This window comes from Telopea speciosissima, unplaced genomic scaffold (assembly GCF_018873765.1).
Source record: "Telopea speciosissima isolate NSW1024214 ecotype Mountain lineage unplaced genomic scaffold, Tspe_v1 Tspe_v1.0259, whole genome shotgun sequence".
Classification (NCBI taxonomy): Eukaryota; Viridiplantae; Streptophyta; class Magnoliopsida; order Proteales; family Proteaceae; genus Telopea; species Telopea speciosissima.
In genome coordinates this window covers 1-19,640 of record NW_025317595.1, presented here as the reverse complement: position 1 = coordinate 19,640, position 19,640 = coordinate 1, and the positions used below count along the sequence as shown (strand labels likewise).

The 19,640-nt window shown below is 36.9% G+C and overlaps 3 protein-coding genes across 4 annotated transcripts; 1 reads left to right on the top strand and 2 right to left on the bottom strand.

Moving 5' to 3' along the window:
• Positions 1-782: 782 nt before the first annotated feature.
• Positions 783-10,922, bottom strand: LOC122647905 (plant intracellular Ras-group-related LRR protein 4-like). Of its 2 annotated transcripts, XR_006330990.1 has the most exons (6): positions 10,912-10,922; positions 10,369-10,379; positions 2,967-3,752; positions 1,759-2,672; positions 1,370-1,678; positions 783-1,055 (listed from the first exon to the last, which is right to left on the bottom strand). XR_006330990.1 is itself a non-coding variant. In XM_043841199.1 (5 exons), exons 3-5 carry the CDS (start codon positions 3,592-3,594, stop codon positions 1,532-1,534), a joined length of 1,689 nt encoding a protein of 562 aa, XP_043697134.1. In that variant the 5' UTR covers positions 3,595-3,752; positions 10,369-10,379; positions 10,912-10,922; the 3' UTR covers positions 1,316-1,531. The 2 variants fall into 2 exon arrangements, 1 of the variants encoding a protein (XP_043697134.1); XM_043841199.1 differs by lacking the exon at positions 783-1,055 and having other exon boundaries at positions 1,316-1,678.
• A 1,300-nt stretch (positions 10,923-12,222) lies between these two features.
• LOC122647902 (cysteine protease XCP2-like) lies at positions 12,223-14,613 on the top strand. Its single transcript, XM_043841196.1, has 5 exons — positions 12,223-12,706; positions 13,108-13,343; positions 13,703-13,843; positions 14,268-14,489; positions 14,538-14,613. Exons 1-4 carry the CDS (start codon positions 12,223-12,225, stop codon positions 14,481-14,483), a joined length of 1,077 nt encoding a protein of 358 aa, XP_043697131.1. The 3' UTR covers positions 14,484-14,489; positions 14,538-14,613.
• A 779-nt stretch (positions 14,614-15,392) lies between these two features.
• On the bottom strand, positions 15,393-19,446 carry LOC122647906 (damage-control phosphatase At2g17340-like; the record flags this gene model as incomplete). Its single annotated transcript, XM_043841200.1, has 11 exons — positions 15,393-15,535; positions 15,718-15,780; positions 16,231-16,308; positions 16,434-16,511; positions 16,587-16,661; positions 17,208-17,294; positions 17,437-17,565; positions 18,276-18,416; positions 18,524-18,592; positions 18,711-18,777; positions 19,358-19,446. Coding segments are annotated over 11 exons (957 nt in total), but the record flags the coding sequence as incomplete, so codon positions are not given.
• Between the last annotated feature and the right edge of the window lie 194 nt (positions 19,447-19,640).

Here is a 19,640-nt window from a genome sequence, read left to right as displayed (position 1 = left end):
GCCACATGCATATTAGAGGGGAAAATATATACATATCCAAAAGAACATGGAATCTGAAAAATAAGAAAGGATTCAATCATGTTTCAATGGTCAGGATTGGGGACCATGTGTCTCTGGGTGCAAGGGAAATTGAATAATGTTGCTTTCTCTTTCAGATGCATTAAGAAAATTAAAATTTATGAATATTTGTGGGCGACACTTCAAACTAAAACATAACTTCTGATTTTATACAAGAAGGTTCAGTAATAACTGAATCTTCTAAAACTATAGATTTCAAAATTAAATTAACTTCACTGCAGATAGAATTCACAAATTCAACAAGCTGTGTGTCAACCTCTATGTCAACCTCTATGATTTTGATAGGTTGAGACACAAGACAGCACAAAATGATCCTATAACTCATCAAATCAATTTTAAACTTGGGGGCAGTTTTGAGTTCCATAAGACACAAGCTGGAGGGATACTCAACATCATCCTTGGATAACTATAATTTCAGTTGACTAGTTTGAAAAGTATAACTTGTTCTTCCAATTGCAGGTCAGAACAAGCTACTTAGCCTAGGCAATTTTCAATAATATCTAGGACGGCTTATGACAATGAAGATTCCTTCAACATAATTAAGCACCTAAAGTCCCAGACAGGAGACAGATGAAATATTGAATAATCCAAAGAGAACATACGAAGGCAAATGGTGTAAAGGTAAACCTACTAATCAGTTCTAAATCTTTAATTAATTTCCCTTAAAAAGAAGTAATATCAGACTCTCTGAGACAAGATGTTAGGATGAACAACCGTAAAAAACAGAGGAAACACATATTTATTTCACAATTGATGGTTGTGGAATACATCATTTCTTTCCCTTTCTTTTCGCCACTTGAAGTCAATGGTACATCTGATTCTAGTTCAACAACATAAGAATACAATAGAAATAAAACAAAAGATAAAGAGAACTACACTACAATAAGCAAGATCAGAGTCATATCTGCATAGCCCTTCGTTCCTTGACCAGGAGGATTGCTTGTACTAACATCCGAGTTTTGATCAAACTTCTGTAACTGAAATTCCGTGAGAACAAGGGTCAGAAAGGGTGCCACAATGCTATAAAAAATGGCGTACCCAGTGCATGAGGCTTCCGCCACTGCGGGGTCTGAGGAGGGTCATAATGTATGCAGCCTTACCCCTGCTCCGCAGAGAGGCTGTTTCCCGAGACTCGAACCCGTGACCACTTGGTCACAATGGAGCAACCTAACTGTTGCACCAAGGTACACCCTCCAATGCTATATATGAAAAAATTAAGCAATGTAATTCAGTTGGGTTAAAACTTCAAAACCAACTGTTGCAAAGAATTAATTAAGAATTAGATCTTTACCAGTACCAGTAACTTCCAGAGGATCCACTTTTACAAATTGCTTGGACTAAAGTCTAACTATAGGTAAGGCTGGGTGAGACTGGAGCACCTCAAACAGAAGATTAGCAAAGGAAATTAACCAATAGACTGAGTCATGTTCAGTCCTTGTTTGAGCTTCCAAAGTCAGGACTTCACATAGTCCAGACCATCATGTTTCCTTTTGTTAGGTCTCGAAAAGAAGCAGAACTGAGTCCAAGTCTTTCTTTGCTTGATTGGTAGTGCCTTGATATCCCTCCTTGCAACAAGTTCAGCCATGTATTCAACGACAGCCTGGAAACAGAAAAACCGTGGTCAGCCTTGGAATTGATATATCCCCCAAAACCTAAAAAAACTGCTAGAAACTGAATTACCTGTGCACCCTTTTCTGCAATATGCCTTGGTGGTACTTCCAGAGGATTTTCTTCTGCGCGAAGCACACGTAACTGCGATAGCATCCCAAAAGAGTCTGGAAGGACCCGTATCTGATTGTTGCTGATATCCAACTCTTCCAGCATCTCAAGGTTCCCAATGGATCGTGGTAGTGACTGTAGATCAGCAAAATTGTTCCCTACATTCATTTTAACAAGAGTAGTCACTAGGCACAAGCTCTCTGGCACTGCTTCAAGCTCGTTGAAGCTAACATCAAGCTCCTTCAAGTTGATTAGAGATGCCATCGTGGTGGGTAGTTGTCTGATATTATTATACCTAACAGACAGAACCTCAAGTGATGCAATCCTCCCTACAGCTTCTGGAATGGCTTTCAGCCGATTATAGTCTGCTCTTATCTCAACAAGGGATGTACACTGGCCGATAGTATGTGGGATTTCCTCCATATTATTTGTCTCAATGTTCAACTTCTTCAGGCTGACAAGGTTTCCAATTGAGTGAGGGAGCGATGACAGTTGATTCAAGCTCAGATCTAGCTCCTCAAGACAGGATAATCTGCCAATTGTAACAGGCAGAGATGTTAAATCATTCCCTCCCAAGTTTAAATAGACCAGGCTAAAGAGATCCCCAATGGATTCAGGTAATTCGGTAATCTTGTTTGAGTGCAGGTCTAGTTTCGCCAATGAAGAAAGCCTTCCAATTGTGGTTGGTAAAGCTACAATACGATTCTCAGACAAATCAAGAGTGATTAAACCTGTCAGCTTCCCTATCGAATCAGGTAACCATTCTATCTGATCCATCAACTTGTTCCGGAGGTTGAGATCCTTTGAACTTTTCTTCGAGGAGACTTCAATCAAACTGGCTAGTTTTATGAGACTCAACTTCTCACCATCTTGACCTGCAAACTCCATGATATACAACGAGTGAAGAACCAATCGAAAATAAAGTATTTCTAGTAATAATCTGAATTTCATAGCAATAAAACATCCAAAGAAACCAAATTACGCGCAGAACAAACGAACCAATTCCAAAAGTGATAAAGAAGTGTCGGTAAATCATTTCAAATACGAGGTCCCCAGTGTTCCAGTATCCAAGCTAGAACAGCAAAAGATTACACTAATCGGGATAGAAAAAGTTATAGGAAACAAGGAACAGACAACAGAATCAAGATCATTCGGAAAGTTTCACTCACCAGAAGTAGATGCAGGTTTGAGAGAAGAATCTGAGACATGGGGCTTAGATGGAGCAGTTCCAATTCCATCCATATAAAAGGATGCTTTTGCCGTCTTAAGATAACTGTCATCTCTAGTTAACCGCTCAGAAATCCTTAGAGTTTCTTTCTCAGCGTAGAACCCAAGCGAACTCACTGAAGATTCAACACCAGAAACGGAGGCAGAAGTACTGTTTGTAGAGAAACTGCTCGAAATTTTTGTAGAAATTGAGCCGTTGGAGTAGTCTGCCTGAATAGAATTGGAGGCAGAAGGAATGCATTTCGATGCTCTTTGGATTAATTCATCGAATAGTGCATGGACGTTTTCGAGATCAAGCAATTTCACGGCTTCTCTCTTCTGGTCTTTACTTTGGAAATACACAAAATTCTTCTGCATCTCTTGCATCACAAAGAACAGCTCATCTGGGATATTTGGGCCCTTTCTCTGCTTAGAAATTGAATCTATTCTCGACTGCTCTTCCTTCTCAACATTCAAGATCAAGTCCTTCGCCGCTTCAACCTCATCTACACCGGGCCTACTGGGCAAAGATTTATGAATTCTCATGATCTCTGCAGCGACCTCTTCAATGGATTGCAGAGAAGAACCCATATTGCACAATTCTAGAAGAACTCCACAAAATGAAATGGAAACTTAACTAAACCCAACAAAAATATATATTTTTTCACACTGAAATCAAGGACCTAAGCACAGATCCGACAAAGGAAACAATTCTACGTATTCTCTTAACACCGCCGTTTCCCGATGAACTCGAAAACAAGTAAAACCCAGCATTTATGAACTCGAAAACAGAAAGAATAGATCAGAAGGAGATAACGAGCAAGGATAGGGGAGGATAGAGAACTTGAATCTCCTCCTACGGCCTTTTTAGAATGTTGTTTTAACCAAAGGCACTCCAAAAAACAGAGTAAAAACAATAAACAGGTGTCACCAAAAAAAAAAAAAATACCATACACAGGAAAACCAACTTTGAAGAAAGGAGAAAATTCGAAAATGATAAACACAGAGGAAGAGCAGAACTCTTTTTCAGCATTCTTCCATGGACTTTTTTATTTCGCTAAGCAAATCGAGATTGATAATACAGAAAAGAGACATAAAAATCCTCTTCTCGAAATCAAAACTCTCAAATAAATTAATTCAACAAACACATTCGAAACAACGCAGCTGGAAGAAGTAGCTGCTCTGTGTTCTTCCTGAAATCCTTATATCTATTTATGCAAAAATCCAGCTATACCCAATCTTGTACTCTCTGCAAGACTGTAACTTCGATTTCATATATGGGTTTGTGTTCATTTAATTATTGTTTATTGCCATTTTCAATTCTGTTTATATAATTATCTTATCCAATTGGGGCTTTTGAATCTTTATAGAAATCGTGAAAACGATTAAAGGCTAACCTGTTTTATCAACTACATCCAATCGTCAAGCTACTCCTCGACGTCGTCCTCTTTTCTAGAGTGTGTCGTCAGAGATCTTTACTATTCAAAGTATGCCCTAACATTTCTTCAGAATAACTAAAGTGCCATTGAAGACATCTAATGATTCCGGATCCGGTACACGCTTTCACTATCCGGAAGTCCAACGAATTGCCTATCAAACGGTCAACTCGTCCGAGTCCCGACACTCTAGAAGGTCCAAAGTATCCGAGAATATTAACTGGGAGTCCGGGTGAACGAGAGAAATGTGTGGCATTTCCATTATTTTAATTTTTAAGTAACGATATAAAGGGTATATTCGTCATGTCAGCATTGGATTAAGCTATGAGGGTATTTTGGTAAATAAAATATATAAGCTTATCCTTTTCGTAAATTTTCCAAAAGACTCCAATTGACACCAAAAGGACCAATGCTCCAGTTCCGTAGTTGATGCTACGAGACAATGCCCACGTGGCATAATGTAAGACGTGTCGGTTATATGTACGATCGTGTCCAAAAAAGTTGCCTACGTGGTATAAATGTATAATAGAATACGTGTCGGTTATGAGGGTATTTTAGTAAATAAAATTCTCTCTGTCACACAGAGTCCATACTACCTACGGTGATTTCAAAATCTGCTATTTGGTTATTACCTTATTATAGGCAGATTTGGTTTGAACTGAGCTCTTCATTGCCTCATCAAAAGGAAGAAAAACAGCTTTATCAAATGGTAACACATGGAAGTATTCACTGACAAAGTAAGAATCCGAGGACCATTAACTGTTGCATGCATGATCACAGCCACCTATCAATTGGTTCCTAATCTAATGACTCAAATGGGTCCACATCTTCAATATTTTTTTCCTAAGGGAGGTGGGGGGGAAGAGGGAATACAGAGAGAAAAAAATTATTACATGTAGGAGAAAGTTTAATTTCCTCACTCATAGAGGATAGTTCCCCACCATTCTAGGGTTCACAAACCCTTATAGGTTTAGTTTGTTCCTAAAATCGGATGCCCTCTCTCGCCCCACGGTGAATGAGATCCCCACCATTCTAGGGTTCACAAACCCTTATAGGTTTAGTTTGTCCCTAAAATCGGATGCCCTCTCTCGCCCCATAATCTCATTCACCGTGGGTGGAGGAAACCTCGATCCTTAGTCCTTACATGTATAACTATCAAAAAGAATCATACACAGTTACAACTTACAAACATCTTAGGTTGATTAATTAGGTGATGGAATTTAATCACCATTAATGGAAGAGTGAAAAAGAAAACTCCATTGTCCTATTTATATAAATTTGTCAGACATATTAATTGGGCAATGGATTTTTGCATGGTTCACCTAGCAAAGGTTTTTTGAATGGTCCAAATATCTACCATAATTGGTAGTTTAGATGGGATTCAAATTTTATTGACATATAGTTGTTAGAGGTTCACAATTCACATGTAAATTTCAACCCAAATAAGATTAGTCACATGGTAAACATATTGAATATTTTAAATCTAATACTACTAAGAGAGTTGCACACTAATGTATAGACTCTCATGAAGGTGCAAACGCCAATGCGATGATGCATGTGACATGATGAAAATATTTGATTAAATTAGAATTTGAATTTGACACATGGTTAATCCAATTTGTACCCTCTTTATCCAATGGCCAATACATTATCTTTCTATGTGGCACAATAAGTTGGCTGCTAGAAGACCCTTCTTAAGTGAGACATGCAATGGTCAATTTGTCATTTTAATGGCAACAAATAACAATCTTCTATAAGAATTTCTTAATGAATCGCTCATTAAGGCACACTTGGAAGCCTTTCTAGTTAGGCAATTATTTTTGTCATGTGAACTGATCAATTTGTCATCTAACTCTTAGATAGACAAGAAATCCTTTTGTTAAGCCAAATGTCAAATTTGGTGGCACATTTTAATCTTATGATCTATCATATACGAGTATTCCCCTAGAATCTAAATAAAAATTAATGTTCAAAATAACCCATCAAGCATAAAATAAAAATTCTCAAGAAATTTTTTTTATTGAAAATAAAATTTTTAGAACATCGAATTAATATGTAGATTTACTAGATTGATTTCAAATTCAACCTATGTTTATGTCATGGACACCATGTCAATAAGATTTAGGCTCTAACTGACACTACCACGCAACTAAGAAAAAAAAATTGCCCCTTTTAATTGGGGGTGAGGTTACTGAGGTGTGAGACAATTGTAAGTCTTTTTTTTTTTATGCTGAATATCGAACTAAAATAAATGAATAAGGGAATAAAGACCAACTAAACCTTAATTAGGAGGTTTCTAATTGAAAGTGTCTTTTCTTTTATGTAGCAATATTTCCTAGGCTCAAACTTAGCTAACAGACTATCATTTAATCATTGGTCAAATCGAATTTTAGATTATTTTGAATTCTCCACATGTTTTTTTTTCCCCCTTAATATAGAAAGTCATTTTTTCTATTTGGAATTGGGAATCTCCAGTGTGATAAAAGTAAGGCAAAATGGATCCCTACAAGATAAGTCACTGAACTTTAAATATTGTTAATCTTGGTTATTATCTAATGATTAAAATGACCAAATAAATAGTGTATTTCAATCATATCATTTTTTTCCCCTCTTTATCCTGTCATTTAAGCCGTATTAAAATAATAAATTGTCATTTTTAATAATCCAATTTGCATCATCATGTCACTCTTTCTTGCTAGAGTGTTTATTGTTTCTCAATGTTTGAATCGACATTACTACTATTTATGATTAGTATTGTAGATACTATTGAGTAATCTATAATTCATTTATTCCCCTTAAACCTTTCCTAGCTAGTTTTATTATTATCTATCAAAATGATATTTTCTTAGCTATAATTTTTTTTGTATTAATTTGTTCCAAGTAGCAACCCCATAATAGCATTACTAGTCCTATGATTGAATTATATAATTTAGTCATTGGGAATAATTTTTTTTTTTTTGCCTTTTTAGTTTAATACATTTTTTTTTCAAAGAAGATAAATCCTATCATTTCACACAACAATTTAAAAACTGCATTAAATAACTTTAAAAATATTGAAAATATTTTTATCCTTGCATTAAATACTCATTAAATAATTTTGAGAATAAAACAAGGGACAATTAAAAGAAGATTATAACTTCGATAACAACAAGTTGCTCCCATTAAAATTAGGGAAAAATTTTCATACACGGTTGTTAATAGTTATATCTGGGCATGTACTCTCTTCTCATGAAATGACCTTGCTGCCCTCCAAAGTACAATACCATTTTATCGCTCCTCATTAGTGTGCTTTTCTATGCTGTTTTTTCAACCCTCATTCTTAAATTAATATACCTACTTCGAACACTTTCCATTGTCAAAACCCCTATAAAATTTTTGGGAGAAGATTCTCCACAATGGTTGTGTGGAGAAAAATGTGTACACCACACCAATAGCAATATCAAAAATAATATCATCTACACAGAACCCACATGGGCAGACGAAGTGAAAAATAATAAAAACCCTCCTGTGAAAAGGAAATAGTGACATGTGAAACTTTTTCCCATCAATAACACAAATTTATCTCCCCCACCCCTTGCTTTCTATGTTGTTCTCAGTCATTAGCTGCTTTTATTGATCTTCATAGGATAAATCCAAACTAATTTTATTACTCTGATTTTATATAATAATTTATTTTTGAGTACTCTTTGCCAAGTTTCACAATATTGTTCATAAGTTAAATTTTATATTGTTATACTCTGATCACAATTGAAGTTGTTGATAGGAATCATGATAAATAATATACCTCCATTCACTAAACATAAAATAAATCCATGATCAGGCCGGGTTAGTCAATATCACAGGGGACCATCATGGTTTAAGGTATCAGAATCGTATCGATGTATCGGTTGATACATACTGGCCCTTGAATTTACGCCTAATACGATCTGATACATTTTGATATCGTATAAGCCGAGACTGATACAAACAAACACTAGTACCAATCATGGTTTGAGAAAATCGATCTCAGATTGACCAGATCGATCGATTCATATTGGTATCAATTGAGACCAATACAGATCCCGATACCAATTACTAAAACCCTGATACCGACACTTAAAACCTTGGGCGGAACATTGCTTGATCAGTGTGAATGAACTCAACAGGAACCCATTGTGGATGCAAATTATTGTTTGATTAACTTAATTAAATAAAACACTTGGGTGGAGTTGTGACCAATCGATGGTTTTCTCTATTAACTTGTCATTGTCTCCTGAGACAAATTTCTCCGCAAAATGCAAAGGAGAGATGATCTGTGAACAGTGAAACCCCCTAATTAAGACAAGGAAAATATTAAAAGAAGTGCTTTTGAACGTGAAGTGGTGAAAATGACTAGCCCGGATATATATATATATATATATAAATAAGCAAAGAAAAGTTAAAAGAGAGACAGAAAACTAATATCTTGTGAGACTGAAACATGACCCCTTGTTTCTTTCTTTCTAATTCACCAGTTAAGCTATCTCCCCTTGGAGACTAATGGTTCTTGAGTCTCCACAAGTAGTAGCTAGTCTATTTTAGAGATGCAAAACCATAACTGGTTTAGCCCTCTGGGACATGGTTTTAGGTCTCGGTTGGGTATCCGCTGAGCCATATATCGGTTTCAATCGCCACCAATATCGATACCGATACCAATACTGATACCTAGCTGTTATTACTGTTCATCGATACAGTGACGTTCACGAAGAAAAAGGCAGGCAACGGAAATGCAGAAGAGAAGAGCAAAGATTCCTGACCCAGAGCATGTCATTGACTCAACCATAAATATTCTTAGCCACTAGTTAGAAGGAAATCCCTTGACTTTGGTTATGCTCAGTCAAATGAGGCGGGCTATGATTTCATTCGAGCGGGAGGAGTCAAAAGTCATACTGCGAATGTGTTGGGAATGCCAAGAAAATAAGCTCATCCTTCGAATGCAAGCAAAATCATGTCGTTAGGAAACCATTAAAGTTCTTTTCTCTTTTTTCTATCAGGTTTAGAATCGTTTAGAAACTGATACTACCCCGTCCCATTGATAATCGGGACCGACCGCTAGGTTTGATCCACTTAGCATAGGACATAGGCCCATATGGGAATTAAAATCCCATGTATAGGCCTGGGCCTGATTTTAGACTGGTTTACATGTTGGTGTGGCGTTAGGCCCAGAAAGGACAGGGGAGCGAGTCCTCATTCCACAAATGATTGGGCAACGAGTGGCGAAGTGTTAAAAATAGAAGAAAATTTTTCAAAACGGAATTGAAGAAAAGTTATTGTAAATCAAGACAGGGTTAGACTAAATAATTGCCATTGCAAAAGTTACCAAGAGTTGAGTTGAGAAATATTATTTTTATGGGCGGCAAGAGATCGCCAGCCCTGCATTGGCTAATTAGAGCGCACACAGGGGTTTTGACATTGATGAGTTTTTTTATTTCATAGTGGGTAGGACAGTAAATCCGTGTGCTCCTATGTTTGGATATATACAGGAACCACACGTGACATGATCAAACAATGTTTTTTTTCCCTATTTTTATATAAAAATTGACAGGTACAAATCAGCTCCCTGTACATGGAGTGTAACGACTTATCACATACAGTTTCATGACATGTCATTTTTCTTCCATAAATATCCCTCAAACACTCTTAATAACAAGAAGGAAGGGCATTTATGAAAGCAAAATTAAGGACAAATGTTGTTACGAAACCGTACAAGAAGGTTTCACATATGGGCAGCTGATCCAGGCTTAAACTTGACATCCTAAACTCTTATTGACATATTCCTGTTTTTTCTTTGTATATGTCATAAGCTCCGTTTGTTGCAAGTAAAGGGAAGGAAATCACTACAAGAGTGCAGATTCTAATTTGCCCTCTTAGAGTGAGATGTGGCCTGTGGCCTTGTGGGGCACTAATTGACACTTATTCTTCCTAAAAGTAGGTTAACCTTTTGGGATTGATGTGTGGTTTGTGTGATTACATTTTCATCAAAAAAAAAAATAAAAAAAATTGACACTTACTCTTGTTTTGATCCATGTGGGTCCATCGGAGTGCAGATTTCAAATGATTCTCTACATTGTTGTGAGTAACTCTCTCTTGTTCTGTTCCATGTGGGTGCTATTAAATTTGACTGTACAATACGTGAAATTTAATAACAAAATTTGATATAATTTTGGAGTTACTTATTACCCCATAACGTAGTGAAAAAAAGTTAAAAGGAATGCTAATTGATTGCTATATGAAATTACCATTCCATCCCTATAAGGTAAAAGAATCTCGTTGAATCATATGTTCCTGCTGTCCTGTAGGTGCTATATTGACCCCCATGCTGGTGCAGGCTCTACATGACCGGTTAACGATCTCTTGCCCCAAAAAAATTCACTTTAATATTGATTTGATTTCAATCTCCATCATTTTATTTCCTTTGCCACAAAACAAACCAAGCTTACACAGTAACGAAAACAAAACTAAGCATCCTTCATTTAATATATAAAAAAAGGATTAGATTCAAGGTCCGTCTCTCCTTGACCCTCTCCTTCAACTTTGTTTTGCTCAACTGATTTTCGGAGTTGAAAGATTAGAAATTTTGTGGAAGTTCTATATAGGCTCTATGAAAATAAATCACTCTTCTTTGCAGAGGGAAGTGTTGGGTCAAATATATAAACACGAAAAAGAAATCAAGCAAATAATTACACTATGAACATAAAAAAATTTATCATAGTTGAAAACAAATAACTACATCCACCCAAAACAATAGAGAATTTTCTATTGCTATTAACCTGAAAAGTTCTACACCTTTTCTACTTGACCGTGTGATTACCCTTAGGCTCCTTAGAAATTTTACCTATATCCAGTACAAATCGACCAATTTAAATCCACCAAAATTGGAATCGGATTAAGCCAATTCCAATCAAATTTAATCGGAATCTTCAAACCAAAAGAAACAAGGACGAACCACATAATCTCATGTAGGGGTGTCAACCAGTCTGATCCTATCGATTCAGTCGGGCATAATCGGTTCCCACCAATTTAAGGTCCTGCACCGTTCCATCCATTTAGGTCATCAAGCCTCGTAAGCCAAGGCATAAGCACGTTTCTATTCAGTTGGCCGGTTACCAATCCATAATAAGGCTCAAACAAATTGGGCTTTAAACAAGCTAATTATTTAGTCGATCTCGGTCGGGCAACCATCAAGCCACTACCTTGCACTAGGAACGCCCCCAATTAATCGATCGATGCATGAGCGTAACACATTTAGTAATCGACCAACTGTTCGATTCAGGTCGAACCTATCCATGTGGGCCAAATTTTGATACCCTTTATCCCCACAATTGAGATCTTCTACTGCACGTCCTGTGCGGCGCAGACTGGGTCAAACGTGCAATGACTGCCTTACCCCTACTCAACGCCTTGCCCGAGTAAAGGTAAGGCAGTCATTGGGAGGGCGGCCCAGTCTGCACTGCATAGGCCGCTCCGGGCAGCGTGCCATAGAAGATCAGGGTCCTTATCCCCATGTGGGAACCCACATGGTTCAAGGCACCATATATCAAGCATTTTCCTCTCACTCATTCCATATATTTTGTCAAACAAAGAGCATGCTTGGAGTAAAAGCCTTTTTCTAAAATAACGAAGCTTAAAGATTCAGTAATCCAGAAATTATTTCACCTACTTTTTAACTTGAAAGTAACATATGAAACAACAAAACCTATAAATAACTGCCTAAGTCCCTTCCTATGCCTTCATCGATCCAAACAAATTTATGAGAATTAAGATTATGGGTTGTTTCTCCTCATCCTCTAAGCTCTTCCTCCTCCTCTGTGGCCTCTCAACTTTTTTCCTTATCTCTTCTGCCTTTTCTCATGATTTTTCAATTGTGCGTTATTCACCCGAAGATCTGAACTCCATTGATAGGCTCATTGAGCTGTTTGAGTCGTGGATGTCAAAACATGACAAGGTCTACAAGAGCATTGAGGAGAAGTGGGAAAGATTTGAAGTCTTTAAGGATAACTTGAAGCACATTGATGAGATTAATAAGATGGTTACAAGCTATTGGCTTGGGTTGAATGAGTTTGCAGACTTGAGCCACGAAGAGTTCAAGAAAACACATCTGGGCTTGAATACGGATTTCGATCTACCCAGAACGAGAGAAAGAGCAACCTCCAAGGATTTTAGATACAGAGATGTCAAAGATATCCCTAAGTCTGTGGACTGGAGAAAGAAAGGTGCTGTTACTCATGTCAAGAACCAAGGTCAATGTGGTAAGTAGATCTCTCTCTCTCTCCCTCTCTCCCTCTCTCATAGCAGTGTCGAGGGTTGGATGTCTTGTATTCTGTCATTTGCATGAGTGGACTGATTCCGAAGGACTGTTAAGACGCTGTAGGGGCCGAAGGCTTTGAGGAGCCATTTAGGGCTATATGGATATTTCGATAAATTTTCTGTATAGGGTTTCGTTATAAATTCTTTCTTTGTAATCAATCTAAGAGAGGTGTGAGGAAGAGCGGCATTACTCCTATTCTTCATTGATGGTGAAGCAGATCTCGTCTTAATGTAATATTGCTAAACTACGTAAATCTTTGTGTTTGATTGTGTGATTGTTTGTTTACAATTTCCATTCTTTTCTGTATCGTTTTAGATTCACATTTTTTTTTCCTACATTCAGGAAGCTGTTGGGCATTTTCAACTGTGGCCGCAGTTGAGGGCATCAATCAAATAGTGACAGGAAACTTAACAACCTTGTCCGAGCAAAAGCTGATAGATTGCGACAAACCCTACAATAATGGCTGCAATGGAGGACTTATGGATTACGCATTCTCCTTCATCGTCTCCAATGGTGGACTCTATAGGGAGGAAGATTATCCCTATCTCATGGAGGAAGGCACATGCGAGGAGAGCAAGGTATATACCAAAAAGGGAGAAAGGACGCCACCCGGTCACCGATCATTTCACACACCCTTATGTCTAGGCGCAGGAGCATACCACAATGCGCGACCGGGTGGCATTCCTTCTCCCATAAAGGAAAATAATAAATAAAATAAAATATGATGCGTTCAAAACAAAGCTCAGGCCCAGTTAAAATACCAATTTGTAAAAGAAGAGTATAAGCCCATTTACTATCTAATGGGCTTTGGATTCAAGCCTAATAATTGGCACAGGAAACTTATTTTCCACATCATTGCCACGTGTGACGGATCATAATGCCAAGTGGCAAGACAGAGTTGCTATATCATATAACAATTTCTTTGTGAATTTTTCAGGAAGATTTGGAGATGGTGACAATTAGTGGTTACGAAGATGTACCTGAGAATGATGAACAAAGCCTCTTGAAGGCACTGGCCCACCAACCTCTTAGCGTTGCCATTGAGGCGTCCCGTAGAGATTTCCAATTTTACAGTGGGGTACGCCTTTGCTTACGATTCGATTTAATTCAGATTGTAATTGACAGAAGCCGAAACCGAACCGGTTAAATAATCGGTCGGTTTCCTAAATTGAAACCTACTATAATCGGTTTTGATTACTTCACGTTTATAATTTGTTCCGGTTATACAATTTATAACTAGTTTGATTTTGATCTGATCGGTTCGATTAGTAGGTTGAAATTTGATTTGACAGTTTATCCGTTTTGTTACCTCTCTAAACGGTTTAGAACCAATGATTTATCGGTTCAAGATTATACAATTTTTTTGGGTTTAAACGGTTTGAAATTGACATCCTTTACTAACAGAGAACCAATCATACAACATCCGTGATTGTTTACACATGAATGTATTTTTATAATTGCCTTAAATCTTGATTTGAATCATGATTTTATTGGCTTAACAGGGAGTTTTCAATGGCCACTGTGGAACCGAACTGGACCATGGAGTCGCAGCGGTCGGATATGGTTCAACAAATGGCCAGGATTACATCAACGTGAAGAACTCATGGGGACCAAAATGGGGAGAGAAAGGTTATATAAGAATGAAGAGAAACACAGGAAAATCTGAAGGGCTATGTGGAATCAACAAAATGGCTTCTTATCCTACCAAGAAGAAGTAGTTTGCTTTCTCATAACCTTCTCTGTTCTTTTTCTTTTTGTTCTTTCCCATATTGTTCAGATTTGGTGAAAGTGTAATCTCCTGTGTTTCGTTTTCAATAAAAACTAGCCAAAACCATTACTTCATGTTTCATTAGCCTGGAGTACATTTGCAGATTTGCTGTTAGAACTTAGAATTGGGGTTTACACTAGAGTTTAGACCTTAAAAGCTAAACTGACCATATACTTTCCGTTGGGAGTTGAGCTCTCTATGATACCGATGCCCTTCCATATCGTTTTGGCTGGATTGATAAAGCCCTTTGGCTGATACATGCAATCCATATCGGCCCCTCAAAATCTGAAAATCCAGTCCCAAAAAACACAAGAATCAGTCGTTACAGAACACGTCCAAAATCAGGATCAGTCATGGCCGATTCGACTGATCCAATTCTGATTTTTAAAACAGTGGCTCAGATAGATCCTATCTTATTTGATATTAGGAAGCTAATGAAACAATTTCATTTTTACCATCTTTTTGTACTTATTCATCTCAGAATGTCTCAGCCCATAAAGTTCCTGCTGTATCCAAATGGCACCCTTTTCTCTTTGAGAAGTCGAAATGGATTAGTTGACAGTTGACACCCAAAAAACCAAAAACAAAAAAGGGTGTGGGAGGAGAGGTACTTTATAGAAATTGATATGAAAATATGAAATCTCAAGCGCACAGTGGCATGAAGTTCCATGAACTCACAATACAATAACTCCTTTTGAAATCATAGGACCACAGCCCAATGTAATAGATTCATGCTATCTGATCCCAAATAAAAATGACGACTTCAACTGTCTTTGCTTTCTCTACTAATTTACTCAAGTCTGATTTTATTTTTACCGAATAAAAAAAAGGTCTGGTTTTCTCTTATTGTTCATATGAGCAAGTAGCCCTTCTCCATGTGAGAATAGCAGTGATAAACATTTGAAAAGAAGTAATGTTTAATCAACTCGAAAATTCATTGTACTTGAAGACACAATCGTAGAGCCTTCCTCCTAAGAACTGAGCAACCTCTGGATGCTTCACCTGCAAATAAGAAACCAGGTTAACAAAAAATCATCAAAAATAGTAGCACGATACAGATAAGGAAAAAATATGAAATATATGTAACATAGGGGAAAAATAATAACATGGATGTCAAGTTTCTGGAAATTTTATAAAGGAGCAGAAATAGGAAAAATGAGGTCATGTTTTAGAAAACAAATTACCATTCCAATCTTGAGAGAGTCGCATTTAAATTGTGCATAAAGGTTTGTTTCTATCCCACGACCCTGCGTACGGAAACAAAGATTTGCATTACACAACATTGAGAAAGTAAATCAATAAGCAGTGAATCAGAAGTTCAACTAATTTCAGCCATGTGCAAAATATAGGATATGTAAATGATATTAGCACTGACTCATGGATAACTTATGAGGGGGTCATAGCCATTTATTTTTTTCCTTTTTTAAGTTATTGATGATTATCATGGCATTTTTACTTCACAAGGGCCACAGCATTAAGACCCATGGCTTTCTAAATATCAAGAGGCACGTTGAGCTTCTTCTACCGAAAGAATTACGTGAATTATTTGGTCATTAACTGTGTCTGACCAATTGGAACCACCAAATAGCATTTTTTGGCCCTTGCAGGTTCAGCATTGAACCCACAAAGGACAGATTCCTGGACAACCCATACGCTGATAATAAATCAGTTTCACTCAATTAAGTAGGATCACTTACCATCCCTTCCAAGACAACCAAGTCTGCATCACTTGCCACTTCAGCAAGCTGTTGTGACACTCTTGCAAGATCAATAACCTAAAGATGAAATGTAAAGCAAGAAAGAACTATTACGATAGGAATTATAATCAATCTATTTACAACAAGAACACAGAGAACAATCGACTTATCATTGAACCAAAAATGATGGCCCATTTTCTTACCGGCAAATCATTACCAGAATTGGCAATCAAAAGATTTGAAGTGTCAACACCCATGAGCTGTCCCTTCTCATCCTTCAACTAAATGTTGCTCAAAATGTCAGGAGTATAATATATAGGCATATCACATAATCAAGAAAAACAATCTTCCAATACCTTTGCGACGATCTCGATAAGTTCAGGGTAGGTTACATCATTGATCGAAGGCAAGTCATTAGCGGCTAAAACAACCTAGATCAAAATATTTGAGTTATCAATTTATGCTAAATATGACAAAACGACATAACATCCAACCTCAGTACAAGAAAGATGTAGCCCACTACGATTGTTTTCTTTATTAGAGATATGAAGAATTCTTACTTCCATTTTAAAATAAAGTTGCCATGTTCATACTTTAATCTAATTAGTGTTCAATTGCAGTCTTCGATTGGTAGGTTGCTTACTGAATTTAAGTACCTAGATCCGATTTAACATAAAGTTATACAGATCCTGATATAGAATCATTAAGCTGATCAATTAACCTAGTTCACTAATTTATTTGTTACATTCAACAACTTGCAGTACACGAATTCAATTTATCTGAGTCATTAGTTCCACTCCTCAAAAAGACAGACATTTGGTCCTTAATTATACAAGTACTGTGGAGATCTGATTAGAGGCACAAAGATTCATCATTCATCCGATGCCGAAGAGTTAAGCTTTATCTAATATCCAGGCCCTAGATATAAATTTTGGAGTGTCAACTGTTTTTTAACCTTTTAGGCACTGAAAACAAACCTGTGTCCCACGTCGAAGTAACTCTCGGGCAAATGGCAGGATTCCCAAGATGATATCTGCACCAGAATTATCTACAAAAATTACAGCCTGTCATAAAACCAAACAAGCTGATTAGTGCCCAATAAAACAACAATACTTTCTTTTCCCACTCTACATCATTAAAATACAAGTTCACAGAGAAATAAAAGGTTACTAGCTAAAGGAAATAGCAAGGGAGATAGGAGTAAACCTTTTTCCAAGACTTTTTACTCCATCGGAGCTTAAATGTGTCCAAATCATCAATAACCCAAGGTCGAGGCACAAGATTTTGACAACTAGCCAGAAAGGACATTCCATCCTTAGCGAAAACCTCTGCAAGCTTCAAGAAATGCAAAGCATAGATAAATAACCATTGGGATCCCAATTCCCAGTGGATACAAATGCTAAGTTTCATAATTATGAGAGATTCAAGCAAGGTAAATGTGCCCTATCCCTATAATTAGCTACTTCAAGAGAAGGTAGAATTAGCTGAAAGATTGATGAAAATTAGGCTCCAGATTACTAAGATTTTTTATACGCATTCATGTCAACAACTGAACCCAGCTCCCAAGGTGAAACATGAGGCTTAAAATGAAGAAGGTTCACCTCCAACAAGTTCATGCCGCATAGCATGACAGGATTTAGTTTCAAGATTGATAATTACTTGCAAAAACCCATTTTTTGAATATTTCATAGATCTCAGTGCCCAAAGCTGTTTCAATGTATTCTCACACTTGAAAGTACCATTCCTTCAAAGACCATTACTATTTTCCTTTCATTTATCAAAAATAATTTCTGAAACTTCTTCACACTTCAACTGTCTAAATTAATTATAAAACCACATCAACAATTACAAATTTACAATTCTGTTGAGATGGCATATATAGATCCAAAACCAAACACATGCAGAAAAAATGAGTAGTCAACAGTCAACACTCGACACCATAGAACTAGAGTTTGATGCATTAGTAGACGCTAATGACAGATCACTTTGAAATCCAATATGACACTGTTAAATGTAACATCCATGCCCTTAGGTACTAGACATACCTGTGCAGAGCCTAGATCAAATACGTTTCCTGCAAATATTCCCCTAACCAAGCTCTCTGCAAGTTTTTCATCATCTTCAATGGCATCATTAAGTCGAATAACATCCGCAAAAAGCGAGATGGCTTTAACATTTTCTTCATCCTGGCACATGTGAAATTTCAATTCATAAAAATGAGAAACATACACTTACATGGAAATGGAAAAATGAAGCCAATTGAATTCTATCAAGTAATAAAATTGACAATTACCTTAACTGTCTTGAATATATCTTTGAATCCTAATTCTCTGAGCAATTCCTCACGAAGCCTACAAAGAAGCTTCAATAATCCACCAAGAAAAAAAATTCAGTCTGTGTCATAAAACGGTTTCAAATATAGAAAATAAAAGTGCTTTCAATTTGGTAAACTCCAATGACTTATTAGGAACTTGACTTACAATGCAATTAGGGGGTCCACCGTGACTTTCAGGATCTTTCTTGAAGTCCTCAATTATCTCTGCGTACCTTTTTTCCATATTAAAGTAGTCAGAGTAGAATTAGAGAAGTTAATATCCAAACAGCTCAAAATAGTGTGAGACTACGCACGTGCAAATGAGAGAGAGAGGTGACATGAAACCTTTTAGTCAGTGATACCTATGAGTGCATATGATGTTGGTGCAAGTATAAGTATATAGGCCGGAAGAAAATGCACAAACTATAAAAAGCAGAAATTGGTCACGTCAGCCATGAGCCACCTCAGTCAGGTTATCTGTAAGACCTAGATATACGATCATGATCAAGTGGAAAGGACAAATTTGACAGGTCTATCCTGATTATGAAACACCTTAATAAGTTTGTCACATAACTTGTGCATCATAATATAATAGAGAATGGTGGATGCATTTGAATTATAACAGGGAAAACAAAGAAATGGTAATGGTGGATGCATTTGAAATATAACAGGGAAAACAAAGAAATGGGGAAGTACTATTTCATTTCATATGTCAGAATTTGAACAGGTTCCTTTTTAAGCAGCAGAACTCCAGCACCTCTATTACAGTAGAATAAACTCAATGATAAATTAAGGGAAGGAATACCTAAGTACCTTTTATCAAATTCTGCTGCTTTAATATGAGCATCAGGGACTGTAGTGTCACTTTCTCCTCGTTTCCTGTACCAAAACAAACCCAATGACTATGGTATCTCACATTCTAAACAAAAAATACATACTCCAATAGTAACATTCCACTTGCAATGCATTTATAGTTCCTCATCTCTGAGATGGCGTAATGTTCCCTTTACATCTCAGGCAAAATTAACATATTGTACTGTGACTTCTTTCATGCTCCCACATCTCTGTAGAATGTCCAATTTAATTAACATATAAG